The sequence below is a fragment of the Pipra filicauda genome, unplaced genomic scaffold (genome assembly GCF_003945595.2).
Source record: "Pipra filicauda isolate LSUMZ 115617 unplaced genomic scaffold, ASM394559v2 scaffold334_size1588553_pilon, whole genome shotgun sequence".
Taxonomy (NCBI): Eukaryota; Metazoa; Chordata; class Aves; order Passeriformes; family Pipridae; genus Pipra; species Pipra filicauda.
Window position 1 is genome coordinate 561,083 of NW_024104459.1, and position 18,806 is coordinate 579,888.

General features: G+C 44.8%; 1 protein-coding gene across 1 annotated transcript; it reads right to left on the reverse strand.

Annotated features, from left to right (window-relative positions):
* Positions 1–88: 88 nt before the first annotated feature.
* Positions 89–18,799, reverse strand: WDR91 (WD repeat domain 91). The gene is made up of 15 exons (XM_027739127.2): positions 18,651–18,799; positions 16,751–16,930; positions 15,524–15,731; positions 14,578–14,660; positions 12,299–12,423; positions 10,236–10,413; positions 9,800–9,958; positions 7,622–7,821; positions 7,023–7,173; positions 5,473–5,567; positions 4,985–5,153; positions 4,183–4,291; positions 2,591–2,703; positions 1,628–1,825; positions 89–735 (listed from the first exon to the last, which is right to left on the reverse strand). The coding sequence occupies exons 1-15, from the start codon at positions 18,771–18,773 to the stop codon at positions 571–573; spliced, it is 2,256 nt and encodes a 751-aa protein (XP_027594928.2). The 5' UTR covers positions 18,774–18,799; the 3' UTR covers positions 89–570.
* Between the last annotated feature and the right edge of the window lie 7 nt (positions 18,800–18,806).

The following is an 18,806-nucleotide window of genomic DNA, read 5'->3' on the forward strand; positions in this document are numbered from 1 at the left end:
TTTCTCCATGCAGGAGACTCTTGGACATCACTGTCCCAGCCACCCTCCACGTTTTGCAGCAACAGCTGAACAAAGCACAGATCTCGAGTGCAAGGGAATACTTTCTTTTTATGGAAAAAAAACCAAACAAAAACCAAACTAACAAAATCATAACAACAAATGTTATATAGAAAGAATATCCTGGCTTCATGTCAGCCTTTCCAGTTTGAGTCATCTTATCATCATGCACTGTGCTGCCTCATGCTTGCCTCCTCCAGCCTCAGCTTCTTCTGCAGAACCCCTGACATGACTCTAACAGCCTTCTAGCCACGTGCTACTCAAGACTCCCTGACAGAAGGAAGCCCAGCTGCCATAATGGGTCAGTGGAGACTTATTTTTCAGTGCTGCCACTGATCCAGTCCCATACTGGCATTCTATTGCACAGTGGTTTGGCAAATGTATTTGTCAAGACGCAAAAGCTACAATGAGAAGAGGGACTTTGCTTTGCCTTCTCTCCCATGCACTTTGTTCCTGTATAGTTAACACTGTTTTTTTCAAGTCTGTAGTTCTTTCCCTTCAGTACTGTCCAGGTTAAGACTTTTGAGCCAGTAAAGTTGTTAATTTAATCTTCCCATCCATAGAGGCAGTGAGGCAGGTCCCACAGTCCATGGCTGTGCTCCAATCCACTGTGACAACGGGAGCTCGGTGTCCTCCCAGGGAAAGGCAGCTTTCCAGAACCTTTTCTTCACCATTTAACTAAAAGAAGGAAAACGTAAGATTTTAAAGAGGTAAGTTTCTGCAGCGGGGACAATGCATCCAACAAGAGAAGTCAAAGCCTGCTACAGACTCCGTATCTGACAGCATGTGCAATTAAGCAGAAAACCAGAGAGCTATTGAGATGTGTGTAGCACACATGAGAAAGGAAGTTTCCAGTCTCCCAACAGAAAGCACATGTTCTCAAGCAGCTCAGCTTCTGATGTCAGCTGACCTGCAGTAATTAAACAAGGCAGGCTAACAGCACACACTGATGAGAAACACATAAGCCTAAGCTAAAGCTCATGTTAGTTCAGGTGCCGTGAGTGCCCCAGATGCAAAGTAAAAATTCCATCTAATCTGCTTTGCGATGGCTTATACTCAAGAGAAGGCAAGGGGTGTGTGATCAGTAACCATTGTCACTGAGGCACAGAAATTTGTGTACTTGGAACCATTCAGCCTTACGCTTAATTTAATTTCAGTACAGAGTAAGGGGAGAATCAAGCTGGGTCTAACATAGCATCAACAAGCACACGAGGCAGATTAAAGATGAGCATCAGTCACAATCACACATTTTGCATTGAACTGGCGTGCATCCATATATTAAAAAAATAATTAAAACTTTGTCCCAGGCACTTGGACACTAAGAAAAACTGCCACGGCTAAACTTTAAGAAGGAGCACACATACTCCAGCTACATACAGAGGACCCAAACACTTGTTAAACACCACACACTGCTAAAATGTGAAACTGTGTGAAACTGAGCAATAACTATCACAGAGCAAGGATGCGTAGGTTCTGCTTGAGAACTTCCAGTGTCTGCTGTTGCACCCCTGTAAATAACAAAAGCTTGTATGGATATGTAAGAGTACTCCCCATCACTTCTCAGACTTACCTTAAAAATTACTCCCCCAGTAGAAGAACATGTCAGCATATAATTGCCCTCAGAGTCAAAAGCAAAAAGCCGTCCTCGTGGGAACTGGACTTGCTTGTAACCACTGTACCCGGACAGAACAAACGGACCTGTAGCTTCACTGGGAAGGTCATACTCAGACACCTTCAAACCACTTTTGTGAATATTCCACTGAATAAACTAGAATGAGAAAAAGAGATGACAAAAGCCTATAGTGAAATTAACTAGGATCAAAGTAGAGTGGCCATTTGTTGTTTTTAAGCCAAGTGGCTATTCCTCACAAACAGAAGGTGGCATTTTGACATCTATATCTAAGTGGCTATATTAATAAAATGCAGGCAGCGAAAGCTGTAAGAGTCCAGGCAAACCTATGCCCTACCTTCCATGAGCACTGCTGCCTGTGTGTCCTTCCACATTGCATACAGTATCCTGGTGAGAATTCACTTTACTCTCCTCATCCAAGGCCCCACACCTTCAGGCAGGTGGCTCCCTCCCTAAGCTACACCTCTACTGCTGAAGACTGCAGAATTGCAGAAATTGAAACGTTTATTATAAGCAATAGGGAGCTGCTGACAAGGAGATTTATGCAAAGTGGTCAAGGATCTGCTTCCCTATGAATCCCAGATCTCAAATGTGGTGATCCCAGGGGCACAGAAATGTCATCTTCACATGGACTACCTAGGAAGGGGTTGTCACCAACAGTAGGATTTGCAGACAAGGTCCAAGACAGCTCCAGCTCCTAATATACTTTGCAGCCCCTCTCCCTGTAGAGACTGCATGGAGCAGGGTGCTACTGCAGACTGGGTGGTACCTAAGATTACAGTTAGCAGCCCACAGATCTGAGGTTCTGAGCATATTTTTACTACTATCCCCACCATATGGAGAAGACTCCAGAAGTGATCTCACTGCCAGTAGAAGCTGACAAGTAGGTCACCCACAGCCTACCTTGCCATCCTCGCCTATGCTGTAGACTGTGTTCTCATCATAGCTGAACTCAACGGAGTAGACTTCCCCATCATGTGCCTTCCAGCTCATGGCGCACTCGTGCTGCTGCATATCTAAGGGGAGAACCAGTACTGAACACTTCTTGTACTTACACAGAGCTGAGGTGAAGAGAGAGAGGTCTTTTATGTTCCTAAGGTCTTTGTCCCAGCCCTCTAAACCAGCCGGGGGAGCCCAATCCAATTCCAGCACCCTGTGCTTATACTCCAGCATATGGCTTCTACTTTGGCCACAAAAATCATTGCCTGTAACTACTCAACTCTTCCTCCAGCTTTACAGGGCTGCTCACTGTCAACTGCAGGCATTCTGCATCTAAGCCACATTGGCACCCCTCCTCCCCTTGTTATCCATCCACCTTCACAGCTGCTGTGAGCTCTGTCCTCCCACAGACCTGGGGCTGCAGCCTCCAGCTAGCACCCGTGCCAGAAGCAGATTCCTCATTCACAGATGAGACAGGCCCAAACTGCCTTTATTAAAAGGTCAGGCTGCAGAGGGCAAAGCCTGAGAAACAGAAATTGCTCAAGGAAGGAGGACTGATATGAAGCCTGTGCCTTCAAATGGAAGGTCACACATTAGTTGCTTTCCTCAAGACTCAGCCTCTAACAGATGTACTGCTATCTGGTATGACCCAAGAACACGTGGCTCAAGGGCAAGTTAACTCCCCTCCTCAGCAGGAGAGAAACAACAAATCCAGCTGCACTACCAGGGTCTCCAGACAATATCCTCCAGAAAAAGTTTGTCAATTCACTCCCGAGAGCTACTGTGGAGGGAGAGAAAATAGCTTCCACCCTGATGTTCAGGCATATCTCACAGCTGCCTCCGGGCCAGCAGAAGGGTGCTAAGGGGAGCCAGCTGAGGACTAGGAGCCACCTCACTGCCCAGTGTCACAGAATCATAGAATCATTTAAGTTAGAAAAGACCTCCAAGGTCATCCAGCCCAATCATAACCCTAACACTGCCAAGCCCACCACTAAGCCATGTCCCCAAGTGCCACATCTATACATCTTTTAAATACTTTCAGGGAGTGACTCCAGCACTTTCCTAGGCAGTCTGTTTCAGTGCTTGACAACCATTTTGGTGACTTAAGTTTTCCTAATATCCAATCTAAACTTCCTCTGATGCAGCTTGAAGCTGTTCCCTCTTGTCCTATACCTTGTTACTTGGGAGAAGAGACCAACCCCCATCTTTTCAGGTAATTGTAGAAAATTATAAGGTCTCCCCTGAGTCTCCATCTCTCCAGGCTAAACACCCCCAGCTTCTGCAGCTGCTTCTCATGAGACTTGTGCTCCAGACCTTCCACCAGCTTTGTTTTTGCTCTTTGGACATGCTCCAGCCCCACAATATCTTTCCTGTAGTGAGAGGCCCAAAACTGAACACACTGAGCTGCGGCCTCATCAGTGCCAAGTACAGGGGGACAATCACTTCCCTAGTCCTGCAGGCCACACTGTTTGTGATAAAAACCAGGATGCAAGCCATGGCCACCTGGCCTCACAGCTGCTTATCAACCAACACCCCCAGGTTCTTTTCCACCATACCAAAGAGACGAACAATCCCATCTGCAGCCCCAGTGACCAGCAGGTTGCCATTGTGGTTGAAGGCTGTGCAGTTAATAGCAATGGGCTCAGGCTCCAGGGAGAACTGCAGCTGGAAGGGAAAGTCTGCATTAATGCCAAGAAACAGAGCTGGGGGTGCTGAAGAGCTGATTTCCAGGGGAGGGAGAAAAGATGGTATTTAGTAGCAAGAACTCCTCCAGTTTGGAGCCTTACACCTCTAATGATTACAGACTTCAAGGCTGGCAGTGGCATTTTACTGTGACACTAAACCAGCAATTCACCTCAGCCAAACCACAGCTTTCTTGGCCATGGCCTCAAGATTGCAAAACCAGCTTCTGGCAGGCATTAGCTTGAGTATGTTGCTTTCTCCTACGTGTCAGAGACAGCTCTTCACTTAAAAACAGGGAGGGCAAGGGAAACAGCAGCAACAAAAACCCTTCAGTATAGCTCAACTAGGAAAAGCCTGAGCAAAGCATCATTCAATCCCCACTTGGGATATTTCCAGTCACAAACTGTGCAGGCAGGATAGAAACAAGGCTATGGACTATTTTGAAGAATCCCTTAAAAAATCCAACACATCAATAAAACAAAATAACTTCACTCAAGGCCAGCAGCTACTTACATTATTTATTTTTACCCTGAATGTGATTGAGGAGGGAGGAGGAAAAAGAAGGGTATTGAAAAAAAAGTCAGCATAATATAGAAAGAGGGCTCCTACGCATTGAAACAGAAGATACTCGTTCTCAGCAAGCAGACTGAGAAAGAAAAGAAACCCAGCAAGTACCTGCTGCTTCATCGTCTTAGTGTCCCACAGTAGCAGCTTCCCAGGAACTTGGTTCATGCTTTTGCCCCCAGAGCTGACTACTGAGAAGTCCATGTGGGAGACAAGGCTCTGGGCAGCCGCAGAACAAACAAAAGAGGCACCACTTGGGCTGCAGGCAAGCGAGAGGATCCTGAAACACAGGCACATAGTCTGAATTGCCTCTCTCCAGCAGCTGCCCCAAGCACAACACTCAAATACAACCTCTCCCTTTAAGACCCCGCAAGACAGGGTGCACTGTAAAAGAGGGCAGTATTCATGTGCTTAGACAGATTTTGAGTGTCTCCCTTTTAACTGTGCAGTTTTACACTGCTCAGAGATGGACTGACTGTCCTCTGGATGAAGGCAAGATAGTTCTGAAGTTGCAGAAAAGCAGCAGGAACATTGAGACGTTCACTGTCAAAAAAACCGCCATTTATATTTGTATACAAAAATCAGTATTCCAGAGTTACCTGGGCATGTCTTCATCAATGCTGATTTCACAGAGATTCTTCTTTGCTTCTGTGTCATAAAGACGAACTGTCCCAACCCCACTGCCAAGCAATAGCTTGAAACCAGCAAGGAGTAGATGGAAAGTGTGTGAGTGAGCAGTACAATGATGCTGTCCAACAACCACCAACATTTACTCAATTTTTTTTCTATTTATGCATTCAGACTAAATTTCACTCCATTAGGGTACATGCTGTCTTCCTGTGCAATCATGCTGAGTAGGACTACCCCAGAGCCACAGAAGTCAGAGTAAAAACCCTGCCTTCCCATGAGAAAAAGATCTAATAGGGACCAAGGTGACATAAACACCACTTTCTAGATCATGGCTCAACACTATAGGATGCAAAACATCTATGGAATCTCAATATCTAGGGGAACAAGGAAAGAGAAATTAAGGATTGTTAATTCTGTGCTAAAGAGAAAATCAAGCAGAGGCCATCTCCTTTCATCCATGGGAGAACGAAATCATCCAGAAGGGCTCACACATGCTTTATCAGTGGTGTTACAATTTAAATTAAAATTTAAATCATGGTGGGATGCATCATAAAAGCAAACTAAGCAAGCCAGATCCCTGTCACTTCAGTGCCTAATTTGCTGGTGAATCCCACATGTATTTCTGAAAGAAGAATCTTTCTATTAGCAAGCACAAAAAAAAAATCCACAAAGCAGAAGAAACATCAACACAACACAACAAGCAAAGTGCAAAAACTGCATGGACAACTTGCTTTCTAAAAGCAAAAAAAAGAAAGAGACAAGCTGTAGCACCAGCTCTTCACAGGTAGCATTTTGGGGTTAGCAAGCAACAGATAGTCCGTGCCAGATTGTAAACAATATTGCCTTCTCACACAGCCCTGTCTCTTTACCAAGGGAGGGCAAGAAACACTAGCAACAGTTCTAGGACTCAGAAGAATGCATATAATTTACAGCTCCTCTCTAGTAACAGAACTAGAGAAAAAGGGCTACAGGAAACATTTAAACTGCCATGTTATTTAAACAAGCTCCAAGCTCCTTATGTACACACAGACCCTCAACTCTTAAGACACCAGTATAAAACTGGCCACGGAGCCCTTTCCACATCTGCAAAAGTAAAATGCCTCCCACCATACCCCTGTTCCCCCTTCTCTGCTGCTGGCTCAGGGTATGAGTAAATCTCCACAGCTCTCTGCTGCAGGGTTACCACAGAATGTTGTAACAGGTTGCCTCTGCCTGTCTTTACAAGCGGTTGTGTGCTCTGCCTGAAGACAAGCACTTCTGTCCTGCAGCTTTACCCACAATGCAGCTTGGGAACTTCTGTTTCAGGGCCACCTGAAGTGGTGGTGAATTCCTTGCTCAAAACACAGAGTACAATCCTCACTCTAGCTTTTCTTAAACCATAGAGCCTTTGGATCCCCATGTCCCACTGAAAGTGGAAACTAACCGTTGCCCTGATCTTATCCACAATGCTGCTTTCTAGAAACTAACATGCAACACAGCCCCAAATCATCTGCTGCACCTCCACACGCAGACTACTCACCAGCCGATCACGCTTAGTCGCCCATTCCAGAGAGAGCAATGGAGATTTGGAAATGGAGGAAGCTTTAGTTTGCATTATGGGGTTAAAAGACCAGACTTTGATGACCCCATCCACATCCAAGCTGGCCACCCTCCGTCCAGAACAATCAACCCTGTGTGCAGAACAAAACCAATGGGGTATTTTTCTCCCTCCAATTCTTAGATGCAATTATATATCCCATTAAGCCATCCTTCCCTGGCCATGCACCAGTTCCTTCTGCAGGAATCAGAACCTCCTTGCACCACCTCCCACTCAGTTCACAGTAACTGGCACAATGAGGTGCATTAAGCTCCAGATGTAAATTAAAATGCCCTTATGCAATACCATCCTGCTTTCCAAGGGAGTTTCTTCCTGGCTAGCATCTCCCAGCCACAAAAATCTCTGTCCATTCTCAATGCACAAGCTACAGGCTATTTTCAGTCACAGCAACTTGACTGCCCTACAACTGAGAGTATATGCACAATGTGCTGGACAGAAGAGAGGCTGGGAGAAAGAGGCCAACACAGCTGGTCCTTCTGCAGAGGCTTGTACAAGACAGCCCTCTTCTGACAGTCCATTACCTGCAGTACATGATGGATGAATGGTGCTCCCCATACTCCTCCTGGCTCAGGACGATGAAAGGCTGTTCCTGCCGAACTCCCACAGCCTCTGCACTGCTGGTAGGCATTTTGGCTGAAGTCTCTGTTTGCTCAGCATGCAGCTCTGAGGATGGTTCTGTCTCAGCTATGCCAATATCTGTTTTCTTCTCAGCACTTTGGCCCTAAAGGAAGAAATCCTGTGTGAAATACAAGGAAGCAGCAGCTCCATATCAAGCTCCTCAGCCACCCCAGCCTGCTGGGAGAAAAAAAAAAAAAAGAAGCTGCAACGAAACAGAAGAATTCTCAGCCCAACACTCTTTCTTCCAGGGACCTTTCTGAGCACAAGGATAGTGTGTTGCAGATTTGCACCATGGCCTGCTTAGTTGTAGAGTCCCTTATACACCCCTCCATGTGCCCAGCCATACACTTTCCTGTAAGAATTAAAGGAAACCTCATACCTCAGCCAATATTAGAGGCCCATTTAGATGCCATTAGAGCACAAATTCGCAAGTAAATCAATGTATTTCAAGAAATTCTTGCATTCAGCAATATAAGTTAAGTCCGTATAATATGCAATTAAGCAAATCTGCACAAAATCTCTTGTTGGTTATTAAGCAACAGTGGATGGATTTTCCTCATCTGCCAGAGATTTAGACTGTGTGCACTGGAGCCACCACTGCAGCCAACTGACTGATGACAACAGTAGAGTTGGCACATGAGTCCAAAAGCTTAAAACCCAATCTGACAGAGAAGACAGAACAAATGGAGTTTTAGAAGGTGAAGGCATTTGGATGAGACAAGATCTGCACTGCAGCACATAGAAACGTTAGGAAGCAGCTTAGTCCTCCCTTGCTACCAGAAGGTGAACAAGAAGCAGATACAGCACATAAGCCAGTAAAACATCTGCAAGCATTCTTTTCTTAAACCATCCTCTGAAAATTAAGTGTCCCAAAATGGTATGGATGGTTTTGAATCCACGTTCCATAACAAATGCTTGCCTCATTTACAGTAGCTTCACATTAGGACCAATGGATCAAACACTGCATAATCAAATAATGTGAAATCACAGAGCTGGAAAAGGTTGGGAAACAAATCCAAGAATGATCTCTCAATTAATGTGGGGAGGTAACAACCAATGAATGACACTCGTGAAAGAGGAAGAAACAGCACCACCTTTCATTTTCCTTTTTGCTCACATGCTTTGAGAACAAGAGAAAGCTAAAGAGTATCAAGCTTGCCCAAAAGCGCTAGAACCAATTTTTACATAGCCCAAAAAACACTGCCCTAACCTGGAACATCACAGAAAAAGGAAAGTCAAAGGAAACTTATTGGGAAATTGGGCTTTGCAGTTTTCCAACCAATGTTTAGAGCGTTTTGGATGAACCATGAAGAAAAAAAGTTCTCTCAAGGCCTTGAATGCTGAGTGATGGAGTAACTTAAAGCAGTGCTCCCACAAACAGAACAGCCACACATACTGGCCAACAGGACACAGTCCCTAAGCACTGTCTCTCCCCCAAGGCAGTGTCTCATATAGCCCAAATAAACATGGCTGAGATGTTGCCATCATTCCTCCTGTGCTCTGTATTCTTTAACAACATGGCTGCTGAAAGCCGTACAACACACAGGTGAACAGAAGGGGTCTGCTGACCTTCAGCAGTTAAATTCCAGGACACAGTTTTATTATTTCATTAGATCTGAAAGCAGGGCACACTCCCAGGCAAAACTGCAACATGAAGTGCAATAAACTCCAAAAAGAAAACATTGCTAGGAAAGATGTTTCCACTCCTGTCCAGGAAAACTTTCTATCAGCTTTCATCTATCCCACACAGAGCCTGCACAAATCTGCATAAGAACGCACAGAAAGAGAACTCACTTGGGCAGGATGGATGGGCCAAGTCCATTGCTACTGAAAAATAAGGTTTAGCAAGGAATTTGAACACAGCCATTAAGGTGAATGAAACATACTGCCCTCAGGATCAAGCTGTTGAAAAAGATCATGACAAAAGACAACTCTTCTTCCATTTGAAATGGGACTTGATTAACTACAGAGTTCCGGGTAGCAATTCAGAAGCTTAAGGGAAACACTTGCACTTGCTTTACCACTTAGTTTTACAGAAATACCAGCCTTCTGCTTCCCAGCCTTGCAGTGTTGACCAGTACCTGGAAAGTTCCTTTCGACAGCAGCTCCTTCCTTTCCTTCCCATGCTCTTGCAAGCGCTTCTGCCGCTGCTGCAGGGAACTTGATTCGCCTGAGACTAAACCACTGAAGTGACTCTTCCCATCCTTAGAGCTCACTGTTCCTTCTTTTCCTTTGGCACTCTGGAAGGCAGAGAAACAACTAAGCAATGTTATGCTTGTGCTATGCTGCAGAACAAAGAGCAAAAGAGGCAGCAAAGAAATCAAGCACCTGCAAAGGCTCTACAAGCCCACAGAAAACAGTAGCTGTTCTTGTGCTGCATTCAGGTCCAGCATATATTGCAAGGCAGGAAAGGACATTTCATTTTTTCAGGTGGAAGCAAAAGCTTGGAGCAGTGCCATGCAGCAAGTTAACTCCTTGGATACTGAGCAACTTTCAGTGAACACAGCTGATAATTACCTGGTGATTTGTTGGTTCTTTCTTCCCTAGCAGCATACTGCCAGTCTGTGTTGGAGAAGCCCCACTTGGATGGGCTGGTCTAGAAGGCCCCTTTTTACTTTGGGAGAGAAAAGTAGACAAAAAGCCTCCCCGGGACTGAAGAGAATGTGCTGTACTCCTCTGATTGCAGGTCATATCACTAATGAAAAAAAGAAAAAAAAAAATAGAATATGAAAGTGTAGCCAGGCAACCTGATCAAAGACCACCCAGCAAGTGAAGCTGTTTGAACCACTTGAAGACAGACGTTCATTTCCAAGCCAGAGGACCACTATGCATTAAAAAACTGTTTGAAAACATTCTGTTAGTACCTGGAGCAGATCATTATAATTCCCGTAACCAAAAGCTTACTTCTTAGAGATGCCACTGAGATAGTGGGATCAACTGTTGTTGAATCCCCGGTAGAGCCACCTAAAACTCCATCCACACCATCTGGTTAGTTTAGAAATACCCTAAGGGAAAGGCAGGGGAATCCAGATCTCTGAAGAACCTGTTCAGCTGGGATTCCCAATTCGATGTTTCTACTTTGAGAAACATTCAGTATCCAGTGTTTCACTAAATACCCTTAGACAGGTGTTCAGCAAGTGGTGTTCAACAATTTTACAGCAGGCCTTCAACATCTCAGTATCTGCACCCAAAGCAAGCAAGAGAGTTTGTAATCATTTCTATAATTACAAACACCTCCCTTCTCAGCCCACAATGCCAAGAGCAGCAGCTGCTTCCCAGACCATAACTATCTGACCTCACTCTGCTACAGCTTCCTCTGAGAGCAGTGTGGCAGCAAGGGGAAGGGGAATACAATAATCTTCACTGTGTCTATCCACTCTTCAAGGAAGGAACTGTTCTACCAAAAGCTGGGCTTTGGGTTGAGCAGAGACATGAAAATAAGCAACCAGAACTGGCTCCCAGACAGCTGCATGCACAAGAAATACTGCTTCTTAGGCAAGTTTTTCTAATACAAATGAACAAAAATTAATATGGGAATAAATAATCCCATCCCTCACGTCACACTCCCCCACATGTGCAGATAGCATTGGGGCTTTCCACACAGTTAAAAAAACATATCACAAACTAAACTCTGTAGTCTGTCCTCTGTAAGGAGTGCAGAGCAATTATCAAGATAGTTCAATAGACACTTAAGTCTATTTAATCAGACTGCTTTTAGACTAAAACACTTTGTGTGTGGTATCTGCTACAACTGTTGACAGTTGTCACTGTCAACAGGATAATTTGATCAATCCTCTTCCCGTCTGAATACAAGTGAAAGAAGCACATGAGAAAGTCAAAGCCCCAGTGTTATTAATAACCTGTAGCTGAGCTACATATTCTTTCAGATCCTTTTAAAGTAAGAAAAAAACACCTCAGTAACACGGTGAATCCAAACGCACAGATTTGCCTTGCCTGAGAATATACTGGGGGCAAAACAGAGTTTAAATAAAAACTGAACAAGGTGTATCATTGTATATGTTGCCTAGTTTCCACAGATAGGTATACAACAGATGCAGCCACAGAACACACTTTTAACTGCAGCAAGTTTATGGGGAGTTCTGCACATAACTGAGCCTCATAGAACAAAAACTCCTTCTCCCTTGACTTTGCAAAAGCAAGAAAACATCTCTCTGTAACAAGAATCCCTACAAAACAACACAGAGCACTCACCTATGGCATTGCAGGCACTAAAGTAAATTGGAATCAAGAGACAATCCACTTCATTTGAGCAATACTACAAGGTACTGCACTGCTACCATTGCCCTGGCTGCCCAGAACACCTTACTGCAATGCTGAGAGCAGAATCACTTCCATGTGTGCTTGGGCTCTCACTGGTTTGCAAGAACCTCCCAAATGATGGGAGAGATGTCCATCATGAATTCCCCCATTAAATCCACTTAGGTTACGAGATTTTCTGCCTTGATGTATTTCTGCCTTGATTCCCGGGGCAGGGAACAGGGAAATGACCCTCCTGGATCCTCCCTGACATAACAAAGGCAGCAGAGCCTGTCCCCAGCTCTTCCCCTGTAGGCACTCACAGCTCAGAGTCTCCTAGTCGATCCATGTTGGCCACATATGCAGGCAGCTTGTGGTGCACAACTGCTTGTTCCACTTCCAGTTCTTCTTTCTTCATGCGGGAGGATTCAGCCTGCAGAGCAAACAGCTAGAACAACAGAGAAGAGCCAACTAAACAGAAGGTCACTGAGATTCACCTTCTTCCTACCCAGTGAGGTTGTTTACTCCTTTTATTTCAACAGCCTTGGAAGGGTGGGGAAGGAAGAAAATTGCTCTGACCAGCTGAGCACTACATTAGTCTGAGTAGTCAAAACAATCAGTACTTTACACATGTGAAACCAGAGCCTACTTAAAACCCCTCACTCCTCTCCCTGGGCTGTTGCTCTGGGAACATTAATGGTGCTGGGAAACAAAGAGCCAGGCAGGGCAGAGCTGACTAGTCACTCTCCACGCAGGCAGTTTAAGGCCAGAGCAATGCATGTGACAGGCAGTAATGATGTACCAGTACGGAGCCTAGAAGGTAATCTTCGTCCCACACCAAGGGTTTGGAGAACTGGTGAACTAGCAGGGCTCACCAAGGTCAACACCACCAGGTCACCCTGAAATCCAGCTCCATATCCTGTGCATCTCCTTCTCAAGTATGATAATGAAATTTATCTCCATGTTATGGAGAAAGAAACATTTTTGGGTTTCCCCTTTAGCAGAGAGGAACCTCAGGATGCAGCTTTCTGCGACAGACATGCTTTATGCCTGTGACTCATTCACATGAAGAGTTCCTCAGGCTCTTGTGTTTCTGTACATTTGTTTTTCAGATATAATTCTTCTTTTTCCTTTTATCGTAGTATTTAAGGAACAAAACTACAAGAAAAATGAATTTGTTATTCATATATTTGCATTGTTTCAACAGTGTAAAACAGAATTTAAACCTGCCCTCCGTAGGTAGTTGCTTCCTTTTCTGACCTGAGCAGTTCTCCAAAAGGGAAAGCCTTGTTTTAACTCTGCCTATTTGTCAGAAAACCCTTATCCAGACTGTAAATTATATCAATCAACATGCCAAACACAAACCATAGCTTTAATTTCACTAAGAATACAGAATGCAAAATTGGAGGAAATAGAAGAGCTGTTTCAAAACGTACCTTATGCTGCCGTCCCTATTCACTGAGCATCTTTGCAGAACCCTTCCGTCTGACTGATCCACTAACTCTGTACAGTACACAGTGACAAACCTCGCTTTTCTTTCACAGAAAAAAAAGCCTCCTTTTTGAAATCAATTATTCTACTTTACTTCAACATTTTTAGGACAGTGTCGAACAGCTACTAAAACAGCTGAAACAGGAAGCACAACATACAACAGTGTTTTGTAACATGGGAGGTAAAGCACAAAACTTACTTTACTCAAGTATTCATACAGAAAGAGCTTTAACTTTGGTATGTTTGAGGAAGTGAAATTGAAGTTCTGCTTACATGAATAAGGCTTCCTACTTGTATGTGATCATCCACATATGATCTGTAGTTTAGAAAGTTCTTAAACTGCAGATTTCATGAATCTCTCTAACAGGAAGTTATACTGGGAAATGACTGCCCCATGTTACATATTCTTACACCCTCTCTTCTAAGCATCTGCTGATACTGCCAAAAATAAGACGTGGGGATGAGCAACATTTTCTCTGAACTGATCGACCCTTCTCATGGTTTCCTGTAAGGTCTAGAGTTGGGAAACAGACATTCACAACATTTCCATTAGTTGATCTAAATTGCTTTAAGTGTACATCAAATATGGTGAAGTGGCCATTTTAGAAGTAACAGTTTCTGTCTCTTTGCCAGAATTTACTGCCCATTTCTATTGCTTCTATTGTTCTATCAGCTAAAATCTGGAAATGACTAAATACTATTCACAAGTTTCCATGCAAAATCAGCGATATATCCCTTCCAACACATTCTATATTTCTACAATATGCACCCTTAACCTGCCACTAGTTTCACATTATCTTGACTCTGCAGCATATGAGAAAAGCAGTTAGAATAGTATCCAGCCACTTATCAGACAGCACAGGGACGGGGACTGTCACGTCCATCAGAGGGACAGGAATACCCTAAACAGACAATTCACAGTATGATCACAACCCTAAGTTTGCTGGAGACAATTGAAATATAAATCAAAATATAACAAAGGACTTAACAATCTGCCTTAGAATAACTGCACTGAACTGAACAGTTAGTACGTCCTTGAATGGGTGGAACCAATTTTACAAAACTCACAGCATCACACAGTCAGCAGCTAAAGAGTGACCTCAGTTCTGACCTTATGCCGCAACGATTCATTTTCTTCTTGTATGAGACTGCTCCTGAGACATTCAGCTTCAAAGTTCAGTATGACTGGAACCGGTAAGGAATGTTAAAGAAAATCAAGGCACGAACTTGTGAGCACCTGGTTTAATTCTAAAAGCCAGCACTCCATACCAGCCATTTGCCTGTAAAAACAAAGCTGCCCAGTCCATACAACTAGCAATAAGTATGCGCACGACCAGAAGATCAGCAACAGCTTAGTTACCGAGTCAACTTTGTACTTTGCTGTTGCACAAACTATTTCACATGGACTTTGTAAGGATTTTTAGATTATTCCTTTTTACAGTCAGAGCTGGAAGACAAGACAGGTTATGTTACTGCTTTACTGTACACTGAAGAAACAGTTCCTGATGAGCTGTATTCCAGCCACAGTGTAAGCCTGCCCATCAGCAAACACATTAGGCCAGAACTCTGTAGTGTGAGGCAAAAACTTCTGCCAACAATTAACTGCCCTATTGTAGTGAGCTGTCACTAGACAATGTTGTGAACATAATGTACCCAGAGAAGAGTCTAACAGAAGATGCCAGAATAGTTATGGACTATGACCCACGGGTGCATGCCTGTTTTGTACTATGTCAAGCAAAGAGTAAAAGCATTTCAGAACAAGGTGTGGGCAAGATTTCTAGTCACTAGGACAGGGCTGCATAAGCAACAATCACAGTTGTTTGTGCCCAGGGAATGTAACATATCATCAGATAATTGAGCAATAACTATTCCAACATCCTCTGGTAAACACCAGCTTCCTATTAAGTCTTGGCTGTTTTAAACAATCACCTGAAAGCAGCAGGTTCTGTAATACTATACTGGTATATAGGTTCTGTAATACTACATTCTCGGCATCACTGTTAACAGTATAACACCATGGCAAGGGAGATTTAACTATTAGTTGCAAAAAAGGATATGCATGCACTGAAATAAGACACTCAGGAAGTTGTGCAGAGACACGATAAATGTATCTGCCCACTGGCGGGAGAAATAGGTAGCGAAGGTGGGGTTGGAGTCTGGGGCAGGGAGGAAGGGCAGGACAAACCACTCCTTCCACTCCACTTGGTTCTGGAGCTCGGAGGCCTGCTTGAGGAAAAACTCCTGCGCCTTGTCATTGCGGCCGTTCTGAAACACAGCAAGAAGAAAAGGGCTCACACTTCTATTAATGCTGTCAGATTAGGTCTAGGAATACTTGCTCTCTGTTATGTTCTGTTATGAACACAATAACAACTACTTTCACCACCTGACACAGCAAGTGGCTAGAGTTAAGAGATTCATAAGGGAACAAAAGAATCTCAAATACGCTATGAGAAGCTCACAAATACACTTAATCCAACCTTCTTTCTAGTCACCACAATCTTGTTTAAAGGCTGAGACAAATCAAACTAAACACACTGATCTCCAGTTAAACCACTGCAGATCGTGCGCTGACATAAGACATGAGCGTTCATACTCAGGACCAAAGTGTAAATTACTCAAGCCTACAGCAGATGTAACCTGAAAAGGTTTCCGCCTGTTATATTATTCAGACAGGGCTGTCACACCTCAGGGTAAGCACACGGCAAAATAAAATACGAAAAAATGCACTTCTGGAAATGCGTATTAGATTTTGATTCCTCCACCAACACCAATCAAGATTTTCAGTCAGGGACTGGAATCAAGGAGGAAGAATCAAGGGGAAAATATACTCCATTGACTTTCCCAGGGTTTCAGTAAGTTAATCTCTGTTCCATTTTAAGCTCATTATTTTCTGTTCTATTGAAAGCAAGCAAAAAGATATTAATTTTCTCTCCCACATTTCCTTGTACCAATTTGAACCTTGTGATCTCTGCCAGTATCCAAGTTATCAACAGAGGCTAAGCAAGACTGAGCTAGCATCCTTCTGAGGGGAACTTGCCTTCATGTCAGACTGTGAACATCTTGCTCTCAGCTAACTGTGTTTCCCCCTCGCCCGAGTTTCCCTGTCCTTCACACAAGCTTGTCATGTGAGACTGCATCAACCTCGTTACTACACTACTGATCACAACACATGAATTGCTTGCTCCTTACCCACCAGGCCTGTCAGAGGCTCACAAGAGCAGTTTACTCTCTGGTTTCAGAGACCAGGATCTTGATAAAAGAGAAGCCTAAAGATCAAACACTACCTGAATAGCATGGACAAGGTAGTATCGGAATAAGCTGGTTTTGAGCTTGTTCACCGTTGGCCGGTACACGTCTTCCAAACGGCTGAAAAGGCGTCGGTCCAGATAACTCCAGTAATCCCGCAGGGCAGCCAGATCGTAGCTCTGAACGAACTGCTGCAGCTGGTCTACTATCTTATCCACCTAAAGAGGGCAAAACGGAGAAGACTGAAGTCATTGAGGGCTCTTGCGGCACAAGAGACTTTCTGTAACTCAGTGCTGAGAAGTTTTAACTGCATAAATGGTACAATCCAACACTTATGCATTAGCCATTTTCCTAATCCTGGAAACACTGCATTTTGTATTAGCATTCTTCCACTCTGCAGCACTTTCCAAATAAAAGAAAAAGAAACATGATAGAATATAGACAAAAAGATTTTCACAGAAATATGACATTTTGTTAAGCCCAGTTGAGAGGGTTCTTTGCAAGTAAGCAAAACTTTCCAGTGCTTTGAAAAGTCACTTGATAATGAAAAAGTAATAACGTGATCAAATGTTGAAAACTCAAGTGCAGTATACGAAAAAAATAGCATTATTTTTAGACTAAAAGGAAAAACACCCCTACATTTAGCCAATAGAAAGAGGAAGTCAGTTCTGTTGTATTGCAATCTTTGAAGTACCTTTATCTTTAATAATTTCATCTACTAACAAGGTAGGCGTAAAATTTTGCAACAGGATTTTTTTATTATGATGTCCTTCTGAAAATAATTTCTGCAATATGAATAAGGAAGAATGGTGGTGTGGGAAGAGATTTTTTGTTCAGTGACTTCTGATGGCCAAGAGAGGCATCAGGAAAAAAAAACCAACCCTCTACCCTGTATAAAATTAAACTGAATTCGTTTAATATGTGGTTTGCTCTCCCCTCATCAGTTAATGTTTCAGGACGTCACTCAGCTTCTATCTCTGCGGCTTCCTACAGATAAATGAAACTGAAGTTTGTGACCCCAGCAGTTCCTTCTTGGACAATAATTTCAGTTAAGTCAACTGTCTGACAATCTCTAAACATTAGCAAAGTGCTAGTGTTTTAAAAATAAAAGCAACATGCTTAATGAATAATAAAAGTAGTGGCTGGATTGGTGGTTAAAGAAAAAATCTGACTGTTCAAAGCACTACATTCAGTGCTCAGAACTGCTGTTACACGAACATGCAGCTCGCATAATAGACTGAAACTGTATTTTTGACACTGGCAAATTCTGTGCCAACTTCCACACGTTTGTCAAGGTAGCTGGTGCTTGAGACACACAAACTAAGAAGCAGAGCTGTAATGCCGCTGGACAAGAATCTCATGACCAAGAAAAGATCCAGGCAAAGAGATGTCTTCCTGCCGCCGCCCTCGCGGTACGCGGGTCTCCTCTGTTCCTCTCGACTCGAAGCCGAAAATCCCCCGGTGGGTTGCAAGTCGGACAGACGGCAGTTCTGGGCGGGCCAGGCTGACCACCGGCGGGGGCGGCTGGCCGGGAACTGTGCTCCCCGACTGGGAAGCCAAGCGAGGGGATGAAAACCACTGTCCTGCGCTAACGCCGCTCCGGAGCCACGCAGGAGGGGAGCCTTCCCCCTGCTGAAGTGCCCCGCGGTCCCCAGCGCGCACACAGGCGGCGGCCGGGCGGCTCCGAGGACAGGGGTCCCTCTGCGCGGCCGGCCCGGCCCCGCCACCCAGCCCAGTGCAGCCCGGCGGGGCGGGGCCGGCCGCTCCGGAGGGAGGCGCGGGGGCTCCGAGAGCCGCCCCGCCGCCGTCAGGCCCGCTGCCCTCGCCCAGCCCCGGGGAGCGCGGAGAGGCGCCCGAGGCCTGCCCGGGGACCGCGTCCTCCCCGGGGGCACCCGCGCCCAGCGCCCCGCCGGGAACGGGGACACGGCCGCCGCTCACCCGGAAGCCTTTCTCCCGATCCGCCTTGATCTCAGCGTCCAGCTGCTTCAGGGTGGCGGTAAAGCCGCGGAAGAGCAGATAGTCCCGCACCAGCTCATCCGTGCGCTCCGCCGCCGCCGCCATAGGGACCCCGCGGCGCCGCCGGCTCCGCCCGTG

Coding starts and splice junctions, on each gene's coding strand:
- WDR91 (XM_027739127.2), bottom strand. CDS start 18,773: ATGGCGGCGGCGGCGGAGCGCACGGATGAGCTGGTGCGGGACTATCTG. Junction 7,174..7,621: donor TCATCCATCATGTACTGCAG/GTAATGGACTGT, acceptor TTCTGCACACAG/GGTTGATTGTTCTGGACGGA. Junction 2,704..4,182: donor TGGGATTGTTCGTCTCTTTG/GTATGGTGGAAA, acceptor TTCTCCCCTTAG/ATATGCAGCAGCACGAGTGC.